The sequence below is a fragment of the Panthera uncia genome, chromosome A2 (assembly GCF_023721935.1).
Source record: "Panthera uncia isolate 11264 chromosome A2, Puncia_PCG_1.0, whole genome shotgun sequence".
NCBI classification, from domain to species: domain Eukaryota; kingdom Metazoa; phylum Chordata; class Mammalia; order Carnivora; family Felidae; genus Panthera; species Panthera uncia.
In genome coordinates this window covers 149138239-149155857 of record NC_064816.1, presented here as the reverse complement: position 1 = coordinate 149155857, position 17619 = coordinate 149138239, and the positions used below count along the sequence as shown (strand labels likewise).

At 41.7% G+C, this 17619-nt stretch overlaps 1 protein-coding gene across 4 annotated transcripts in view; it reads left to right on the top strand.

Annotated features, from left to right (window-relative positions):
- KDM7A (lysine demethylase 7A) overlaps nucleotides 1-8021 on the top strand; it is a 44136-nt gene extending 36115 nt beyond the window's left edge. For all 4 annotated transcript variants that reach the window (XM_049643042.1, XM_049643039.1, XM_049643040.1 and 1 more), the window contains 5 exons: nucleotides 112-260; nucleotides 595-803; nucleotides 2190-2275; nucleotides 4820-5093; nucleotides 5752-8021. In XM_049643042.1, coding sequence (XP_049498999.1) covers nucleotides 112-260; nucleotides 595-803; nucleotides 2190-2275; nucleotides 4820-5093; nucleotides 5752-5846 — 813 coding nt within the window. In that variant the 3' untranslated portion in view covers nucleotides 5847-8021. The remainder of the gene's footprint in view (nucleotides 1-111; nucleotides 261-594; nucleotides 804-2189; nucleotides 2276-4819; nucleotides 5094-5751) is intronic.
- The last annotated feature ends 9598 nt before the right edge of the window (nucleotides 8022-17619 follow it).

Genomic DNA, 17619 nt, shown 5'->3' with positions numbered 1-17619 from the left:
ATGATAATTAAGATTCTGACTTTGCCTAGACTGATAAAGTGTTTTTGGTTAGTACAGACTTACTCAGATTTCTTACATTATTTGCTTCCATTTAATTATTTATTATCTCAGAAAAATAATTTTACCACTGAAGAGTCTGAAAGTTCAGGTGATGAAAAGAAACAAGAAATAACATCAAACTTCAAGGAGGACTCTACTGTGATGAGGAACTTTGTTCAAAAGGGCCAGAAGCCATCTAGGAATGAAATTCCAGTTAAAAGGTAGGCTTGGGGTGCCTGGGTGGCTCAGTCGGTTAAGTGTCTGACTCTTGATTTCAGCTCAGGTCATGATTTCACAGTCGTAGGATTGAATCCTGTGTCAGGTTCTGTGCTAGGCATGAAGCCTGCTTGAGATTCTCTGTCTCCCTCTCTCTCCGCCCCTCCCCTGTTCATGTGTATGTGTGCTCTCTCTCAAAAAAAAGTTAGGCTTATTGATGGTAGTGGTGTTATTACATTGTGATATAAATGATATGAAAACATTTTTTTATTTTAAATTTTACCAAAAAGTGTCAAAAGAATAAATAAACTCTTGTCCTTTTACTTACCTTCTCTTTAGGGAATGTCCTACCTCGACGAGCACAGAGGAAGAAGCGATTCAGGGCATGCTGTCTATGGCAGGGTTGCACTATTCCACATGTTTACAAAGGCAGATACAAAGCACAGACTGCAATGGTGAAAGAGACTCTCTCCAGGATCCCAGCGGCTGCCACAGCAGTAACCATGAGGTCAGACAGGTGTATCGCTGTGACAAACCAGTGGAATGTGGTAAGAAACATAAATTAGTCTCTAAAATGTAACATGTCTCCCCCAACTAATAGCTCTGTAATCCTAGCTGCAGTTAAAGATTATGAATAAGAACTCTTGATCGGACATCTTTAGTTGGAGATGGTGTTACGCTTATTGGCCAAAAAATGCATAATGTTGATGTATACAAGATGCAAGTATAAGAACTCAAAATGTAAATTAATGGCTGGAGAGTCATGTTCACTGGCATAATCCTACCAGTTCTGTTGCAAGATAGTTAGTACTATTTCCCTTTCCTAAGCTGTTCAGAGTGGAAAGAATGTTGAGGCATCTCACATGGTCTGCTAGGCTTGAACCGTCAACCCTCTTGCCTTTCATGGGAGGGGAAACAAGTTTTGATCTCTTTCTGGTTGAGAATATTCTCTCTCCTACTTGAAAAAGAAGTACTGGGGAAGAGAAGACTCAGTGACAGTATTAGTGATGTTATGTAGTGTTTTTGTTCTCTGTGCCTTGGGGGAAGATTTTGTCTACCGAAAGTCTGAGGAAGACAGGGGGAGAAGACGGTACCACATTAGAACAAAATTCCTGTTGTAGAAATTGTGTTCATTCCCACCTAGTTGTGTGAATTGTCTGCCAGATACTTGACATCCATTTCATTTAGTCCTTGAAACAACATTTTGGTGTATGTAATAACGCTTTTATAGGAGGAGGCAAGAAGACTTAATAAAGCTAAGTGAACTTGCCTGTACTTACAGTACTTACATAGCTATTATAGTATTACATAGCTATTATTTGTTGGTATTGGAATTTAAACCCAGGACTGTCTGATCTCAGAATCTGGGCTTATTGTAGAATAGGAAACTGAGGTTTAGAGATAACTTGCCTGAAGATGCATTGGTAATGGAAAAACTCAGATTCAGGTCTGGGTTTATCTGTCTGTCCACACCATTGTGTCTCCTTGTAATTTCTCTGGTCCCTTGAAAAGAAGGCTTCTAGGAAAATACTGCGGAATTCAGGCAAACATATGCCTTTATTCTCTATGGAAAAATATACCAGTTTTAGAGTATGTTGCATTTGGTTTCTCATCTCCAACAGATGGCCTTAGAATTTGACTCTAGATCTTCCAGCATCTGGCACAAAACCTGTCATAGAAAGACAGTCTTGGAGAGAATTGAAAGGTTTAATGTGTTAGATTGTGAGCTGGTGGCTGTTTTATTCTTGGGAGGGAAACAAGTGTGGTGAAAGTATGTGCATAAGTACCTAAAGGGTTAACATACTGTTTTGTTTTTTGTTTTGTTTTTTAATAAAATGTCCACCTAAATGTACTTTCACTTTTAAACATTAGGCGAATTTTGTTCATTATGATCAAGTCTGTACGGAGGTGATTTAATTAAAACATCTCTTTAGGGTACCATGTCAAGACTGAAGATCAAGACTTGAGGAGTTCTTCCTGGAGAAAACAGTTGGATACCACTTCCAGATTTCATCTTCAGGTATGTGCCAGGCTTGGAACATCAAAAGGAGAATGAAGATTGTTATTAACTCTTTTTGCTTTCTATTTTTTTTTTTTTTTTTTTTACTGCAACCAGTAATCAACTGTTCGATCTGTAAAGGTAAAAAAATACTTTACAGTTAAATGCACATTTAACAGCTCTCCTCCTTACGGGTTTCCGATGTAACAACTAATGCAAGCCATGTGGATATAATGTGATCTGGAAAAGAATAGTTGATATAAGGAAAGTTAAAAACTCCTGACGCCAACACTTTTAAGTTATGTCTGGGTAGAGTGAAAGGGAAAAAAAGTACCATGAAGATCTCTTTTTAATCTCTGACAGTGTTTCTTGAACATTTTTAGATAGTAAATTTCTTTGAAATTTGATGACAGTTATAGATTCTCTTTCCAAAAAAATGTTCATCATAAATACTGATTTTTGCATAGAATTTTCTCACGGTTTGTGTCCCATCCTTACCCCAGACCATCCACTGACTCCAGATTAGGAGCCCCTGCTCTAAGAGAAGAGACACTTGATGTCTTGGGATCCCAGTGTATTATTGCTTATACCAAACAAAATGAACCCAAAATAGCTTTTTGAAAAGCCACAGCCTTACCAGTAGCACCATACAAGGAAAGTGATACGACCTTTTGCTGCAAACCTTGGAAAATGACAGAGGAAGAATCAAAATTCTCATGTGGTAGAGTTGAGTCCCCTAACCTTCCCAACGCCAAGCATACTCTGAGCAGTGGATTTTATGTGTGGTTTTTATTTTCTTCATTTGGCTTATCCACATTTTCTAAATAGCTATCGATTTTACCATAAGAAAAATAGCCAAGTTATTTTTTTAAGGCAAACTTTCGTAAGTACAAGTTCTTTTAATAGAAGAATATGCTCCAGAATCAAAGGTCAAGGAAGGAATCCTTTAACTATTAGTAATTCACTCATTCAGTGTATGATTTTATAGTACCTCACTGGTCATACAATTTATAATTTGTTAGTATTATAGGATTCAATATTAAAAATAAGCTATTATTTGAATCTTTTGTTTTTTATATTTTTTTAATTTTAAAGAGAGAGCATGCGAGGGAGGGAAGGGGATGGGGGGGAGGAGGGAGGGAGGGAAGGAAAGAGAATCTTAAGCAGGCTCCACACTCAGCACAGAGCCCAGTGTGGGGCTTGATTCCACGACCCTGGGATCATGACCTGAGCCAAAATCAAGAGTTGGACTCTCAACTAACTGAGCCACCCAGGCGCCCCTGAATCTAGCTGTTGTTTTTATTGTTGTCTTTGAAAATAAAGAAGTAAAGCACATAATTAGCAAGATCGCCTTAGAAAATATCAGATTTCTTTTGCCTGTAAGCTAGAGAGGTTTTATAGAGAGCCATGTCAAATCATAACAATTGTTTTCTCATCCTCAGACAGATTTGTAAGACTAATTTAAAGCAAGTCTGTGTTTAATGCTGTTTTTAAAACTTATTTGACCATTACGGAATCAGGAATTTATTTTATATCATACACACATATACAACTGGTTGCATGAAACATCACATCAGATGTATGCTCTTTTCAAGTTTGTATTTTCCTTTCCTTTTTTAATTCTGGTGATGACCCTTTCCATTGGTTTCAAGACCTACCAGTCAGTAGCACTGTTTGTTTTTCCTAATGGTTCACTCATTGATCTTGAAGAGACTGAAGGAAGAATTGTTAGAGAAAAATCAGACTTGGGGCTCAGCATCCAGGGGCTTTTCTTAGCACACAACTTACATACAGTGGAGATGAAACTTAACAGAGGTTAGATTCTAAAAAAGATAGTGCATTGCACCATACATGGGAGCTGTGTTATGCTAAGGAAATGGTAGGTCCACATACCCCATCCCCGTGTTCCTTCCATGTCATACCATGGCACACGCACAGTGCCATGCTGCAGTATAATATACTTTATGTATTATATGTACTTATACAAATATATACATTTAGGGAAAGAGGTATTTATATACATAAATTATAAGTGGGGTGCCTGGGTGGCTCAGTCGGTTGAGTGACCGACTTCAGCTCAGATCATGATCTCACAGTTGGGAAGTTTGAAGCCCTCATCAGGATCACTGCTGTCAGCACAGAGCCTGCTTCCTATCCTCAGTCCTTCCCACCCTGCCTTCCTCCCCTACTCATGCGTGCTCGCGCACTCTCTCTCTCTCAAAAATGAATAAACATTTAAAAAATATAAGCTATGTATATATAAATTATAAATTATGTAAATAAAACTATATATGTGTGTATATATAAATATGTAAATAAAAAAGTTTTCTTTTGGACTTAAGTTACTGTGCAAACTTCACTACTCGAATCCGTTCGTGCTGTTGGGTTTTGGAGTGACATGGCCATCCTGAAGGGGTGGTCTTCTGTGGCTGCCACATTTTACAAAAACCGCAGTTCTGTAGTCTATTTCTTCTCTCTCTTGACTTGCTATTGAATAGAGAGGGTAAATACCTCACTTATCTTAAAGGACTCTCAAAATCCGGCCTTATTTCCTTCCTTTTTTAGGATCTTAGTAGAGGCCAGAAATGCATCAAAAAGGAAGGTTCATCCGAAATCATTCAGAAGGTACAAAGTAGAAATTCTGTGGACAGCAGTGGCTCAAGCCCTCAAAATGGAAAGTATACGCAGAATTCAAGCTTGATTTCAGGGGCGTGCCAGATGAATAATGGCAGTATAAGCCCAGAAAGGCCAGTTGGTGAAACTTCCTTTTCAGTGCCCCTTCACCCCACCAAGAGACCTGCATCAAATCCACCACCTATCAGCAACCAGGCAACAAAAGGTAGGCTGAGTATAATTTTGTGTGTGGCGGTGCTGGTGGCAGTTTCGATGGCCTCGTATAGTGGTTTGCCCTGCAGCTGCTGACAGCCTGATGCCTGAGGGATGGTGCGGTGATGGCAGCTTGCAGAGGTTGTTGTGCGAACAGAGATGCCCGTGGGAACAGAAGGATACCTAGGTCGGCCGTGAGGATTGGGAGTGGCTTTCTGGAAGAGGAGGTGGATCCCGAAAAGGGAGGTTAAGGGGTTAGCCAGGCCGGGTTGGGGAAGTGACAGGGTGGACCACAGAGAGCGTGAAGGAGATGGGATGGCCCATGGTACAAAGGTGAGAAACAGTAGGGGGGGGGGTGGTATTTAGGGACCCACCGTTTCGTCACTGAAGCACCGGATGACGCAGGAATCCGGTTAGAGCTCATGCTCAAGAGATCGGCAGGGATCAGACTGAGGGACGGATGGCCTGGTAAGTCCTGTGAAGGAGGTTGGCCTGTATCTCTCAAGGGCTGAGGTGGAAGTTTGAAGCAACAGGATTCCAGGAGCGTGACTTTGCCCGATCGGAACACCTAGAAGGCTTGCTTTCCGTACAGCTCTCCCTTTAGGTCCTCCAAGTGCTGTCTGTCGAGAATGATTTTCATTATGATTTACACTGTTGTTGGTGTTTTATAGGTAAACGTCCGAAAAAAGGAATGGCAACAGCCAAGCAACGTCTTGGGAAGATCCTTAAGTTGAACAGAAATGGCCACGCCCGTTTCTTTGTGTGACGGGGCTGCTGCTGTGGCCATTCTTCCCTTTGGAGACAGACTGGTTTCGGGGGCGCAGGAGCCTGGAGCTCCGGCCGGGCCCTCGCCTGACGCGGTTTGCATGTACAGTAGAGAACACTGCCTGAAGAACAAAATGAACCTGATGCTGCATTTTCACTGTGCCACACCCACTCAGCAATAACCGTTTTGGACCTGGTGGGGGAGAGGAAGAAGGAGGGTAGAACCTTAAAAAGAGACCTTGAACTGGGAAAGGTCTCTTGTCAGGGCTTGAATTTCATTTTGTTGTTGGTAGTGTCTTGATTTATTTTCAGTAGTAAGGTAAAGAATTATCAATAATTTATTTAACAGATTTTTTTTTTTTAAAGTTAACAGCTTTTAAATTCTTTCTTTTTTAAAGCTATTTATTTGGAAGATTTCTGGAGAAATATCTCACTAATTTAGATTTAAGAATGTGAAAGTTTTTAAATTATTTTTGATAGTGTGTATGTTACATGTGGGGAGGAGCCACAGTAACAGTAACTAGTCTGGACTCTTAAATTTGATATTCAGGTTAAAGTCTTAAACAGGGATTTGATGCATTAATTATTTTAAATTAAGATGTATATGAAAATCATTTTATTTTATATATTTCATGTGTTTTTTATAAGCTATTAGCTTCGCTTTTGCTAACATCCAAGGTGCATACTGTTATCCAGGTCGATTACCTTACATCCCACCTTCCCTCTGCACTCCCCATCATTTTGTGACGACACAAGACTCTTCTCTTTGCAGGGAAACACTTTCGTAGCCAACGTGTAAGAATTACATAAAAGATCCCACATTTCGCATTTCGTTTGACATTGCAGTTTTCTTCTAATTATATATAAATAGGCTTCTTGCATTTTCATTTTTGCTGATGATATCTGGGTCCCAAAGAGAACAGCTTTAATATCTTTTTCCTACCTTTGGGGAAAGGATCATAAGTTTGGTTAAATTGTCATGTTTATAGTTTTTCAAATACATTTGTAACTACAGAGGGCCTTCTTCATACTGCTGGTGTTGGAGGGCAGGACGAGCACCTGCCACAGAGGTTATATTTTATGACGCTTTTATTCCGTGTGTATCTAACTTGTTGGAAAATATGAGATATGGTTTGACTTAGTGTATTCAAATCTGCATAATAAGCCGTAATATAATAGGACTATACTATATTAAGTTGTATAGAAGCAAGCATGTTGGAGTAGATCTTTTGGGTGTATGTGTGTCTAGTTTCTTATTTCTTAACTTTCTAAGGAATTATTTAAGATACGGATCTGGAGTAAAATGGTGCTTCTTGCAGTTTCTTCCGTATGTCCTAACTTAACCAGTGCATATTGAGATTAAGCATCTGGTCAAGCTTTAAGGAATCGTTTATCTCCTTTATGCACAGTTCTTACTAAATGCCAGTTTTCAGTTGCTCTAATAGCTTATATTTTCCCTTTTCTCCCCCATGGCATAAAAATAAGTGATTTCTGGGGGTGGGGTGGAGATATTCCCAATTCTGACAATAGAACATTTTACAAGTTTCTACAAAGAAAATATAGGCAAATAAGATAAAATTTATTTTTATGGAGAAGAAATATGGCCATATTGTGGATTTGTCTCTTTTTTACTCAGCAAGGTAGCAGGACATTCCCTTCTGTATTAAGTGTCACTTGAAGAGCTAAGAAAAAAACCTATACCATCATCTTTCATGCTTGTATTCAAATGTGTATTTTCAAAGAGAAATATTTCTTACTCTGTCTCTATTCCAGTATTTCATGGAATAAATATAAACTAGCTTATGAATTAGCCTTTCTGGTCCAAGCGACTGGACCAAAGTCTGGGTCTTAACTGGGTGTCAGGAAAAAGAATTGGTATGGAAATACTAAATGTCTATAAACGGCCTACTTAAACTCTGTCTACACTATGCCAAAACTAGTTAAGGAGATGGGTATAATCAGTTATTTGTTTGGTCATTGGATCTCAAGTTGTCAAAAGTTGGGGTTTGACTGATTCTCCTACCTCCCAATGTATTATTGTGACGTTTTGGTTTTCTGCAGACACCGTTTTAGTGTTAGAGTTCCCATGATTTTGTTTGGGTTTAAGAAATAAGAATTTATAATTTCTTCTTCCGGCTACATCATGATCTGGGTTCGTTTTCTTTACATTTTTCTTAGCTCTAAGTGTTTTTAATTACCTGACCTCTTTTCTTTAGCTATAAAAATGAAGATCGATTTATTTTTATGAATTAAAGTGGGGAGCAGTGTCCACCCTGTGTACTTCGGCCAATAAATACTAATTTTAAGTAGCCAGTATGTAAAAGTATTAAGTGAAGGTACTGTGGATTCATTTTTGGCACATTTAGCCCATTAACGGGCCAAGTTAAAACAACCAAAAAACAGCTTTCGGTAGTATGATATAACCACTGAAACAGAATTCATGTATCTTTCTCTGAATTGGTGAAAATTCAGCCTACTGGCCCAGTGAGTCTCCTAGTCAAAGGTCTTCTAAAGTTACTGGCTGTGATGCATCCTTTTATCTCATGGAAATGACTGAACTTTGAGATGACTGCAGCCAGGGTCTGGACTCCGCTGTAGACAACCTTTCATGTTTTCCTCTGTCTCCTTTATAAACCATACTACCACCCGGACACTGCAGCATAGACAAGGAGACAACAGTGGTGGCATTTAGCTGATCACATGCAAATAAATAGGTAAAAACAATTGCGACTTAACATACGTGATTTTAATGGTACTAGTAGATCATGGTTTTTCTGTATTGATTCAAATAAGTGACTTCTGTTAACCTGGGACCCCCTGTACTGTAACTCATAATGTCACACAACATGCTTTCCAGGATTGATTAACGATGTAAATAATACAAAGCTGGCAGTTGATAGTAGTTTGGCGTCCTAGAAATACACTGAACTTCGTAAGCATCAGTTAAGTTTTAAGCATACAGAGTTAAAAATTCTGACTGAAATCGCCTTGTAAACTCAGAGAAAACAAGCCCATCTTTATCACAACTTAAATACTTAGCTTGAATACTGTTCTGTTTTTTTAGTAATCCTAATTATTGCCTTTTAAATGAACTCTACTGTATTGACTCGTATACTAGCAGCAGGTATTTACGAAACACCTGTGTGCCCAGCACTACTTAGTACTGTGGGGGAATTTAAAGTTGAACTTGCGGTCTCTGCTCTTGAAGGTATCTTCTCCAAGAAATAAGCAGTATTAGTTTCATTTCTAAGCAAACTTATGCAAAAGAGGGCCCATGTATTTAAAAAAAAAAACAAAACATAACTTTAATAGTTTCAAAGAAGTGGAAGGTTGTTTTTTTTTTTTTTAATTTTTCAGAAGTTAATATTTTAATGTTGGTAGTAGAAAGATTTCAGAAGTTACTAATTTCATGTTGGTAGTAGAGGGGTGTGGTGTAACATGGAAGGGAGCACGAACCTGGGTTTTTGTCCCAAGTTCTACCGTTCATGCATCAGCTGTGTGTCCGGAAAGAAGTCACCCTTTCTGAGTCTTGGTTTTCTCATTTGTAAGTATGGACAAAAACGCGGTTAGGAAAAACGTAGAAAAACATTCCTTAATTATTAACACGTCCTACTTACCGAGAATTTATCATTATTTAAGTTACAACTGACCGTGCACATCTCTATGCATTTTTTTTTTTTTTAAATTTTTTTTTCAACGTTTTTTATTTATTTTTGGGACAGAGAGAGAGACAGAGTATGAACAGGGGAGGGGCAGAGAGAGAGGGAGACACAGAATCGGAAACAGGCTCCAGGCTCCGAGCCATCAGCCCAGAGCCTGACGCGGGGCTCGAACTCACGGACCGCGAGATCGTGACCTGGCTGAAGTCGGACGCTTAACCGACTGCGCCACCCAGGCGCCCCTATGCATTTTTAAGTGAAAACTATTACTCATAAATTTTGTTTCATATACAATACATGCCCAGAGCATGGTACCTAAAACATCAGAAGCATCTCTAACAAGGCATTGAGTGAAAATCAGAATTAGTGCTTGAAGTGGAAGAAAAAGAAATGAGCTAGTTTATGGATAAGGGTTTATGGATAACAACAAGTAGCTGTCACGATGGTTTAAAGGAACTCAAAGGTGGTTTGAGGTTTTGCTCAAAGAAGAATTAGGTCGGTGCTGCTCCACAGACTCTTCAGGTACTAGATAAAGGTAAAATAAGTCATGGAGTGAAAATGGTTCAGCAGCTACCCAAGGAGCCAGGGAAAAAATATAAGATGGTCAAAAGACGGGAACCAACAAAGCCAGCTCGCAGTTGGCCATGAAAAGCTTGCTGGGTAGAGAGAGAACACACTGTAGTGGGAAAGGAGACTTGACTGGACATCTTCAGAGGAGAAGATCCCTTCTGCTCTTTTCAAGAGGTGCTGTCTGTAGTGATAGGGCTAGTCCCCAAGGAGTGGATGAGTAATTGTACGGCCCACTTTACTACTGCCGGGAGTAACTACACTTGATCTTAGCCCAAAGGCCGAGAAGCGATACCAGGAGTAACTACTACAGTATGTAAACATTTTACAATTTCATGTTAAGAAATGAGGGCTTAATAATGTAAACCTGAACATTTTTCAAAAATGCCTTCCCCCTCCCCCATTAAATATTAAGCTAATGGCTCCCTCCCTGCTAAAAATCGGCAGTCATTTTTGGATGTCCCAGACCTTCACCTAAAGCAATCTTGAGAAGGCTGAGCTTCAGATCGTTAGCTTAGGAAAAGAGTGTTGCCGGTAAATAAAGGAGACCAACGAAAGCCAGGAGGGCAGTGATTCGCCTGGGGTCACAGTGGATCCTAGGCCTCGGGTCCCTCGCTTCCTGAAGCAGCCCCTGTTGTGTGACCTTGTGCAGCCTCTGCTCCTCCTGTGGTGGATGACGATGATAAGCTTACTAGAAGTCACGTGGAAAGAAAGGGAAAGAAATAATATGCTTACTACGTTGCTGATGAACGAACGTAATGTAATTTTAATACTGTAGCCTTACTAACAACCCTTTTCATATTTTCGTTTGTTTTTCAGTGAGCGTCCTGCCATAAGTCAAATATTTGATCCCCTTACAGAAACAAAATTTTAAAAGTAAGGTCGCTAAGAAGCAAATGCCTGTTTCCAAAGCAATCAGCTTATCATGACTGTGGTTTTATTCTTTTATAGTATTTTTTCCCTTTATAATGGGTAGGGGAATATGATACTCATTTGCCTGCATTCTACCCCGTAGACTCTTTGACTCACCCTTGGTGCCCTTTCTAGTGTCCTCAAGCTTTGTCTTATCGAGTGGAAAATTAAATTTTTTGTTAAAGCCTTTTTGAAACTGCATACAGTGAATCTTCCAAGTTTATCTGCTCTGCACTATTTCACTAATAAACCCTGGCTACCACGTAGCCCTTGACCTCCAAGTAGTTTATAAACCTATGCAAGACCTGTGACATTCTGAATCCACTTTTATTTTGGAAATCAGTCCTAAATGGAACCTGATCATAAAGATAAACCTTGCCTCCACCCAGTTTTATTTTGGCCATTTCCTTTTCAAGATGTCAGCTCTTTGTCCCCAAGATTTTTCACCAAAACAATGGTCATAAGTGCTGGAATATATAGTACTTTGCAGGAATAAAATAACCCAGACATACTCTTCTTACGTTTCTTTGGTGGATTTTGGTTGGTGACAGTTACCAGCATTGAGTGTGATCTATAATGAGGAGTTGATTCCTTGCCTAGAATCATTTCTTCCCTCTAAGATTCATAAGTAACCTTTTATTTTTACAAAGCATACATATAACTTCCACACTATAGTCAGGGACCTGAGGTGTAACTTGCTAAGTGAACCCCAAGGTTATTTTATCTTGCAAAAGAAACCTAAACCAAACTAAGGGCCTTACATTTATGGTTAGACTGAATCAAAAGCTATAATAACCTCAGTTTTCTCAAAAACAGCTTCTGACTGCAAAAGCGATTCATGCAGTTGTTAGGTGTGAAATAGCACTGATCAGGGAGCACAGTGCACCCTTGCAGACTATTTCCTTCCGACAAGACTTTTCTACTTTTAATATAAATTAAGCCATAACAGTTTCATGCTGTGGAAAGAGGGTGAAAAGGTTCATTCTAAGAGATTATATAATATGAATTTTCACATTTACTGTGAAATGTCTAACTTTGCCAGTGCTTCAGCAGGTTTTTTTTGGGGGGTGGGCGGGGTGTAGAGGGTGGTGATGCGGGGGTAGTATTGGTTTTAGGGGTTTTAAATCTGTGAAATTTGAAAAGGGGACAGTTGTTGGCTATGGTATTTACTAGTTTTGTAGTAACGTTTTGCTAGCCTGACTGACTTTCCTTAACTGATTTTTATGCCCATGGTCCAAGGTGACTGTTACCCTTTCTTGTTTGGGGTGTCTGCGGAGTAGTGTCTTGTCTGTTTGTATAGGCAGTCGGTATGTGTGCACATGTGTGTCCTTTGAATACAGAAGCACACGGTGTGACAACAGAGTGGGGTGTGGCTGGGAAATGGGATGCGGAAGCTTTAAGAGCATTTTTTTTGGATTCATAACAGTATTTCCCATCTTTTGCCTGCAGGCAGGGAAAGTGTACAGTATTTATTTTGTTTCTGTTTTCACTTTGTAAGTCTTCAAGTAGCTTACATTGGTTATTCTAGGGGAGGACAAGTGACTTGTTTCAAGTTGTATTTAGTATTCTTACTTTCCAATTTCTGTATTTTAAAATATTGAAATTAAAATTGTATTACTTCTGTTTTGATTTTTTTAGCACTCGGTGTATTTTTTGCTCATTTTGTTTGAAAGTATAAATGTTGAAAGTTGTATAAAATGTGTCTTTGAAAGAAAAAAAACCTGAATTCTATATCCAAATCTGACTTTCTGCTCCCTTTTTCTGTTTATTGACTCATAGGAGATTGGAGAATGTGAAAAGCTGTGTCACACTTCCGCTTCTTACTGTTTCTGAAGATGTAAATGTGAAGAGTAATGTGTCCTATTCTTTTATTAGATGTATCTCTGGGGAAGCGGTTGCTGAAAGAGGGGAAAGAACACAAAGGCTAATGGGCAAGATGCTGCTGTGTTGTGGCCACGGATGGGGCTGTTTCCTGACGGACATTTAAGAGCACTCCTGGTCCCCAACCCGGTCACCCCACAGAGATTTCTTGGGCACCTGCAGTCTACCGGCTGCTGTTCTAGTGCCGGTGCTACAGGAGCGAACAGAACAGCCCCAGTCGTCAGGGAGCTAATGGTCGATGTGAAAGGTGGGGGAGAAAAGAGGTGCCTCGGTGACCAGCTGCCTCAGGGAACGTGGGGTGGGAGCGCTAGTTCAGGGAGAAAGACGGGTTCCCTTTCGGACGTGGTGCTTCTGCGGGATCTGATAGCCCAGTCTGATGCGGCACAGTGAGAAAGGAGCCGTGGACAGAGGAAGAAGGAGTACGGGGTTGGGGGCAGCACTTCAGGGCAGAAGAGGGGCCCGGGAAGGGGGCAGAGAGTGGCTGAGTCTGCTCAGGAGGAGGACCCCGAGTGCAGGTCACAGGAGCCAAGGCTACAGAGATAACAGGGGCCTGTGCCCTTCCTGTACCTAATACCCGCAAGAGAGTCGCTATTCCAGAGCACGCACGCCCAGCCCACCTCAGCAGCTGTTACGGGAGTGTTACCCAAAGCACCTTTATGCCTCCTCTTTCTTCTAAACCGGCCTGCTCTGGTCCCGCCGATTGAGATCTAAATCCGAACGAATCTGTTCTTTTGTAAAAATCCAGACTGTCGGTCTGTATACCTGCGGGATGTTGACCCTTCACCAGGCTCGTTCGGTACCGGTTATCAGGACCTACTCTCCGTAGACTTAGCTTGATTTTTGTGTTTGCACCAAGCAGTGAGACTGAGACGCATCACTGTGAGATGTGTCGTGTGACCCAGCCCTCATTTTAGATTGAGAAGAATCAGGTGGTATGCCGAACACAGAGTTTGGGACAGAAGCCCTCATTATCTTTGTTCCATTTGAGTACTTCCTGTGTATAAGGGATATTTTCATTTCTTCCTCGGAGTAACCCAGCGAGGTAGGTGCTATATTCCCCATCCTACAGATGAAACTGAGGCCAGAGAGGGTAAATAATATGTGTGGGTTCACACCGCTAACAAAACAGATTTTAATCAAAAGCCTAACCGAAAGCTCTGGTATTTCCTCTGCATTTGGCATTCTCTCATTATTTTAGTTGTATACTTTCAGTTATTAAAAAGGAATAGATGGTCCTTAGGAATGGTTTGTGTTCGGGGCGCCTGGGTAGTTTGGCTAAGTGCCCGGTTTTTGATTTCTGCTCAGGTCGTGCTCTCAACGGTTTGTGAGTTCAAGCCCCGAGTCGGACCCTGTCCTGACAGCGTGGAGATTGCTTGGGGTTCGCTCTCTCTTTCTCTCTCCATGCCCCTCCCCTCTCGCAATCTCTCTCTCTCAAAGAATAAACATTAAAAACAAACAAAATGGTTTGTGTTCTAAACATTTCCTTGTAGGTATCCGTTTTGGACTGAAATATCTTCAGAAGTTTTCTGTCACTCAGCTTTGAGTCTAGTTTTCCCAGGGACACGCACACATGAAACACTGGTTTATCATTTAGAATCTCACCTTCTAGTGGAGAACAGGCTGTAAACAGGGAACATGGGATACCATTACAATGAACCCAACAGCGGTTCCCAAAGCCGCATCCCGAGGGTCCCAGTAGGGGCTGTGCCCGGTGCCCACGCCGCTTCCCGGGCCTGGATGTGGCCCCCGTGAGGGCTCAGCTGCCTCCCTCGCTGCTGGTGCCGCCGCCTTCCCCACTCTGAAGCTTCTCCTGCCGCCCTCTGCACCTCCACCCTGTAGGTGGGCCAGCCCAGGTATGGAAGGAGAGAGAGAAAAGACCGGCTGCCTGCCTTCCAGAGTCTAGCTTCCCCCCCCCCGCCCCCCCGAAAACTCCTTACCATCCAGGTCCCCAGGTCCTCATCTTCACTCACTTCCAGGAAGGTTCTCCATCCCTCCTTCCTGGGCTCTTCCCACCCTCGGACCCAGAAATACCCTTTACACTCTGTAAAAGCGCTAATTCTGATGTGTTGTAAAGTCATCCCTTCTATGCCAGAGTTTGAAAAAGAAAAAAATGAAGGCCTAAAAATAGAAAGTAACGTGTAAATTCCATACACTTTTCTGTAAGGCAAATAAAACCTGGGACAGGTTCTCAGTAACAGTAAGAATAGTATTTGACCTTCCCCTAATCATTTACTCTAGAAGCTGCCCTACATAAGGAACTTGAGGTCTATCTGTGTCTGGAATAAAGCATGTCGTGTTAGTGGTGCTTGGTGACGTGGGGAATAGGAGATTCTGAGGCTGGGAACTTGTAGACGCTTCGGGTTTATGTTTTGTTTTTTTTTCCCTAGTTCAAATAACTTGTCAAATTCGAAATTATAGGAGACAAATGGGTTCCACCACAGGGTATGGGTTAGCTGCCCAAGAACACACTACTCACGCTGGGGTACCTATCACACCCCTCAGAAATCAGACCCTCTTGCTGTACTGGCCGCCTAAGTGGGGCTTGGCACACGGGTCAGGGCCGCTGAATGGACACAGAGCAGGTCACCAGGGAGCCCTTCCTCCCTCCTCTTCTACTCTCTGCCCTGTCCCTGCTTCCCTTGAGGCTCTTCTCGCTCTGCAGTGTCTTTGTTCCTTGTTTTGTTCGAACTACCAGCCCGAGTGTGTTCTCCTATTCCGGGGTTTAGCAGAAATCTCACTAAAATACACTGAGTAAACATAAACACAGTCCTTTTTACCAAGATTCTCTCTCTCTCTTTCTCTCGACCAGTGGGATGAGATGGTTGGGGGTGGGGGGGGGGGGGGAGGTGGTGGGAAGAGCTGGGTGAAAGAAAAAAGCAGAACAATGGGAAAAGAACCTAATACAATTGTAGAATTCGGTCTCAAGTATTAAGAGCTGTGGAAACTCGCCAATATAGTATAAAAATGGGTGTTCGAAGTTTCTTTACAATAATAAAAAAGATGGAATAGATTTTAATGAGATAAACGGGTTATATAGCTCACATAGAACCTAAAACTTTAAATTTTATTGTAGTTGCTTTGTAAATATTATATAGGCGTGCCTTGCTTTGGAGCTATGGCAGTGGTTAAACAGTAATGGTTAATGTCTAAAACCACAAAACAAATTACTTGGGTGGTACGTAATTATGAAAGGATTTTTTTTCTATCCAAAAGGAAAAGAGCTTGCTAAAAATTACTTGATTCCACAGAGCACTATTTTCAGAGGTTCGAAGCAGGACCCTTCAAGGGTGCTGTCGCTCTGCTTGAATTCCTGGGCAGTGTAATGTTCGGAAAGGGAATTGCTCAGGAGTTCGGCAGGGCTCACCTTGGAAGACAAGTCGTAACGCAGCTGGCCTGGCCACGGATGAGCGTGTTAAGTATGCTGAGCCCAGCAGAGACTTTGGGCTCTACCGATTCCTGGTAAGGAGCCTGGTCAAGAGCAGGACCAGCAGAACACAAGCTCATCCAGGCTTGGTTCCCCAACTCCAGATCAACTCCACCTGGTGGAGACACCTTACACTTGGGTATCAGATCCCAAATTCCCACGCTGAATCGCAAATAGGCTTCTATGTGAGTGGCCTCACCAACGTTCAGTTGCCCAAGCCAGATTCTTGGATGCTGTCCTCAAATCGCCCCTCTCCCCACCCAAATCAACGATTCACCTGACATCAACCATCTCCCCACTGGGTAGTTTATACAGAATGAAACTATGCATTGATTATGACTGCCTCAGGACAAAATATGGACAAAAAGCTTCCTAGACCCTGCACCCCCCTCCTTCCTCTAGTAAGTAAGGCTAGTTGTTACCACCATTTCCTCTGTTTCCATTTACAGCAAAATTTCTTGCAGACCCTATCTCCATTTGCTGTTTTCATGTCCTCACTGCCCATTCACACTTCAACCCACTCCAGTCTTTATCCTTAACCATTCCGCCACCCATCGCACTATAAAGAAGCTTGGGACAGACTGCTAAGTGATGAGCAGTCACACAGGTCCCAGAAGGTGAGGGGCCATCTTGGATGTTCTAGTCCCAGCTGAGCTCCCAGCTGAATGCAGCCCCAGGAATGGCTGGTTATACTGTGTGAGGCAGAATTACCCCACTGAGCTCTGTCAACTCACAAAATCATGAAAACGGAGCCATTGTTTTTAGCCCCTAAGTTTTGGGGTGGTTTGTTGCACAGCAATGGATAAAACATTTCTCTACCCTCTTTGACTCAGTCTCTTGATGACACTCAACGTAGGTGATCGTCCTTTCTTGAAATATTGAAATATTGAAATATTTGGCTTTCATGATTCCCTAATTCTGGTTTTCCTCCTACCTCAGAGGCGGCTCTCTCTCAGCCTTCTCAGCTCTAGAGGGGCAGATCGTTGGACTTCTCAGTTTACACTCCTACCTGGTGATCTAATCGGTCCTGTGGGTTTAGCCAACTATATTTTCACAGCTCTTGTTCTGACCTCATCTACAAATGCCAGACGCACAGATCCAAGTGCAGGCTGGGCATTTTCCACATGGATGTTTAGTAAGGAATCTTCTAAACTCTTCTATCTTAAAACCCTTCGTGACTTGTGTTTTAAAAGGGGTTTGTTTTAATCAGGTAAGACGCGCACACAGGGAAATGTTTGTTATGAAGGGAGATGTTTTTATATTCACAAGTCCCCAGAAACAGGAGGCCGGCACACCTTGCAGGGCCACGCAGGGACGCACCGCCAACACTG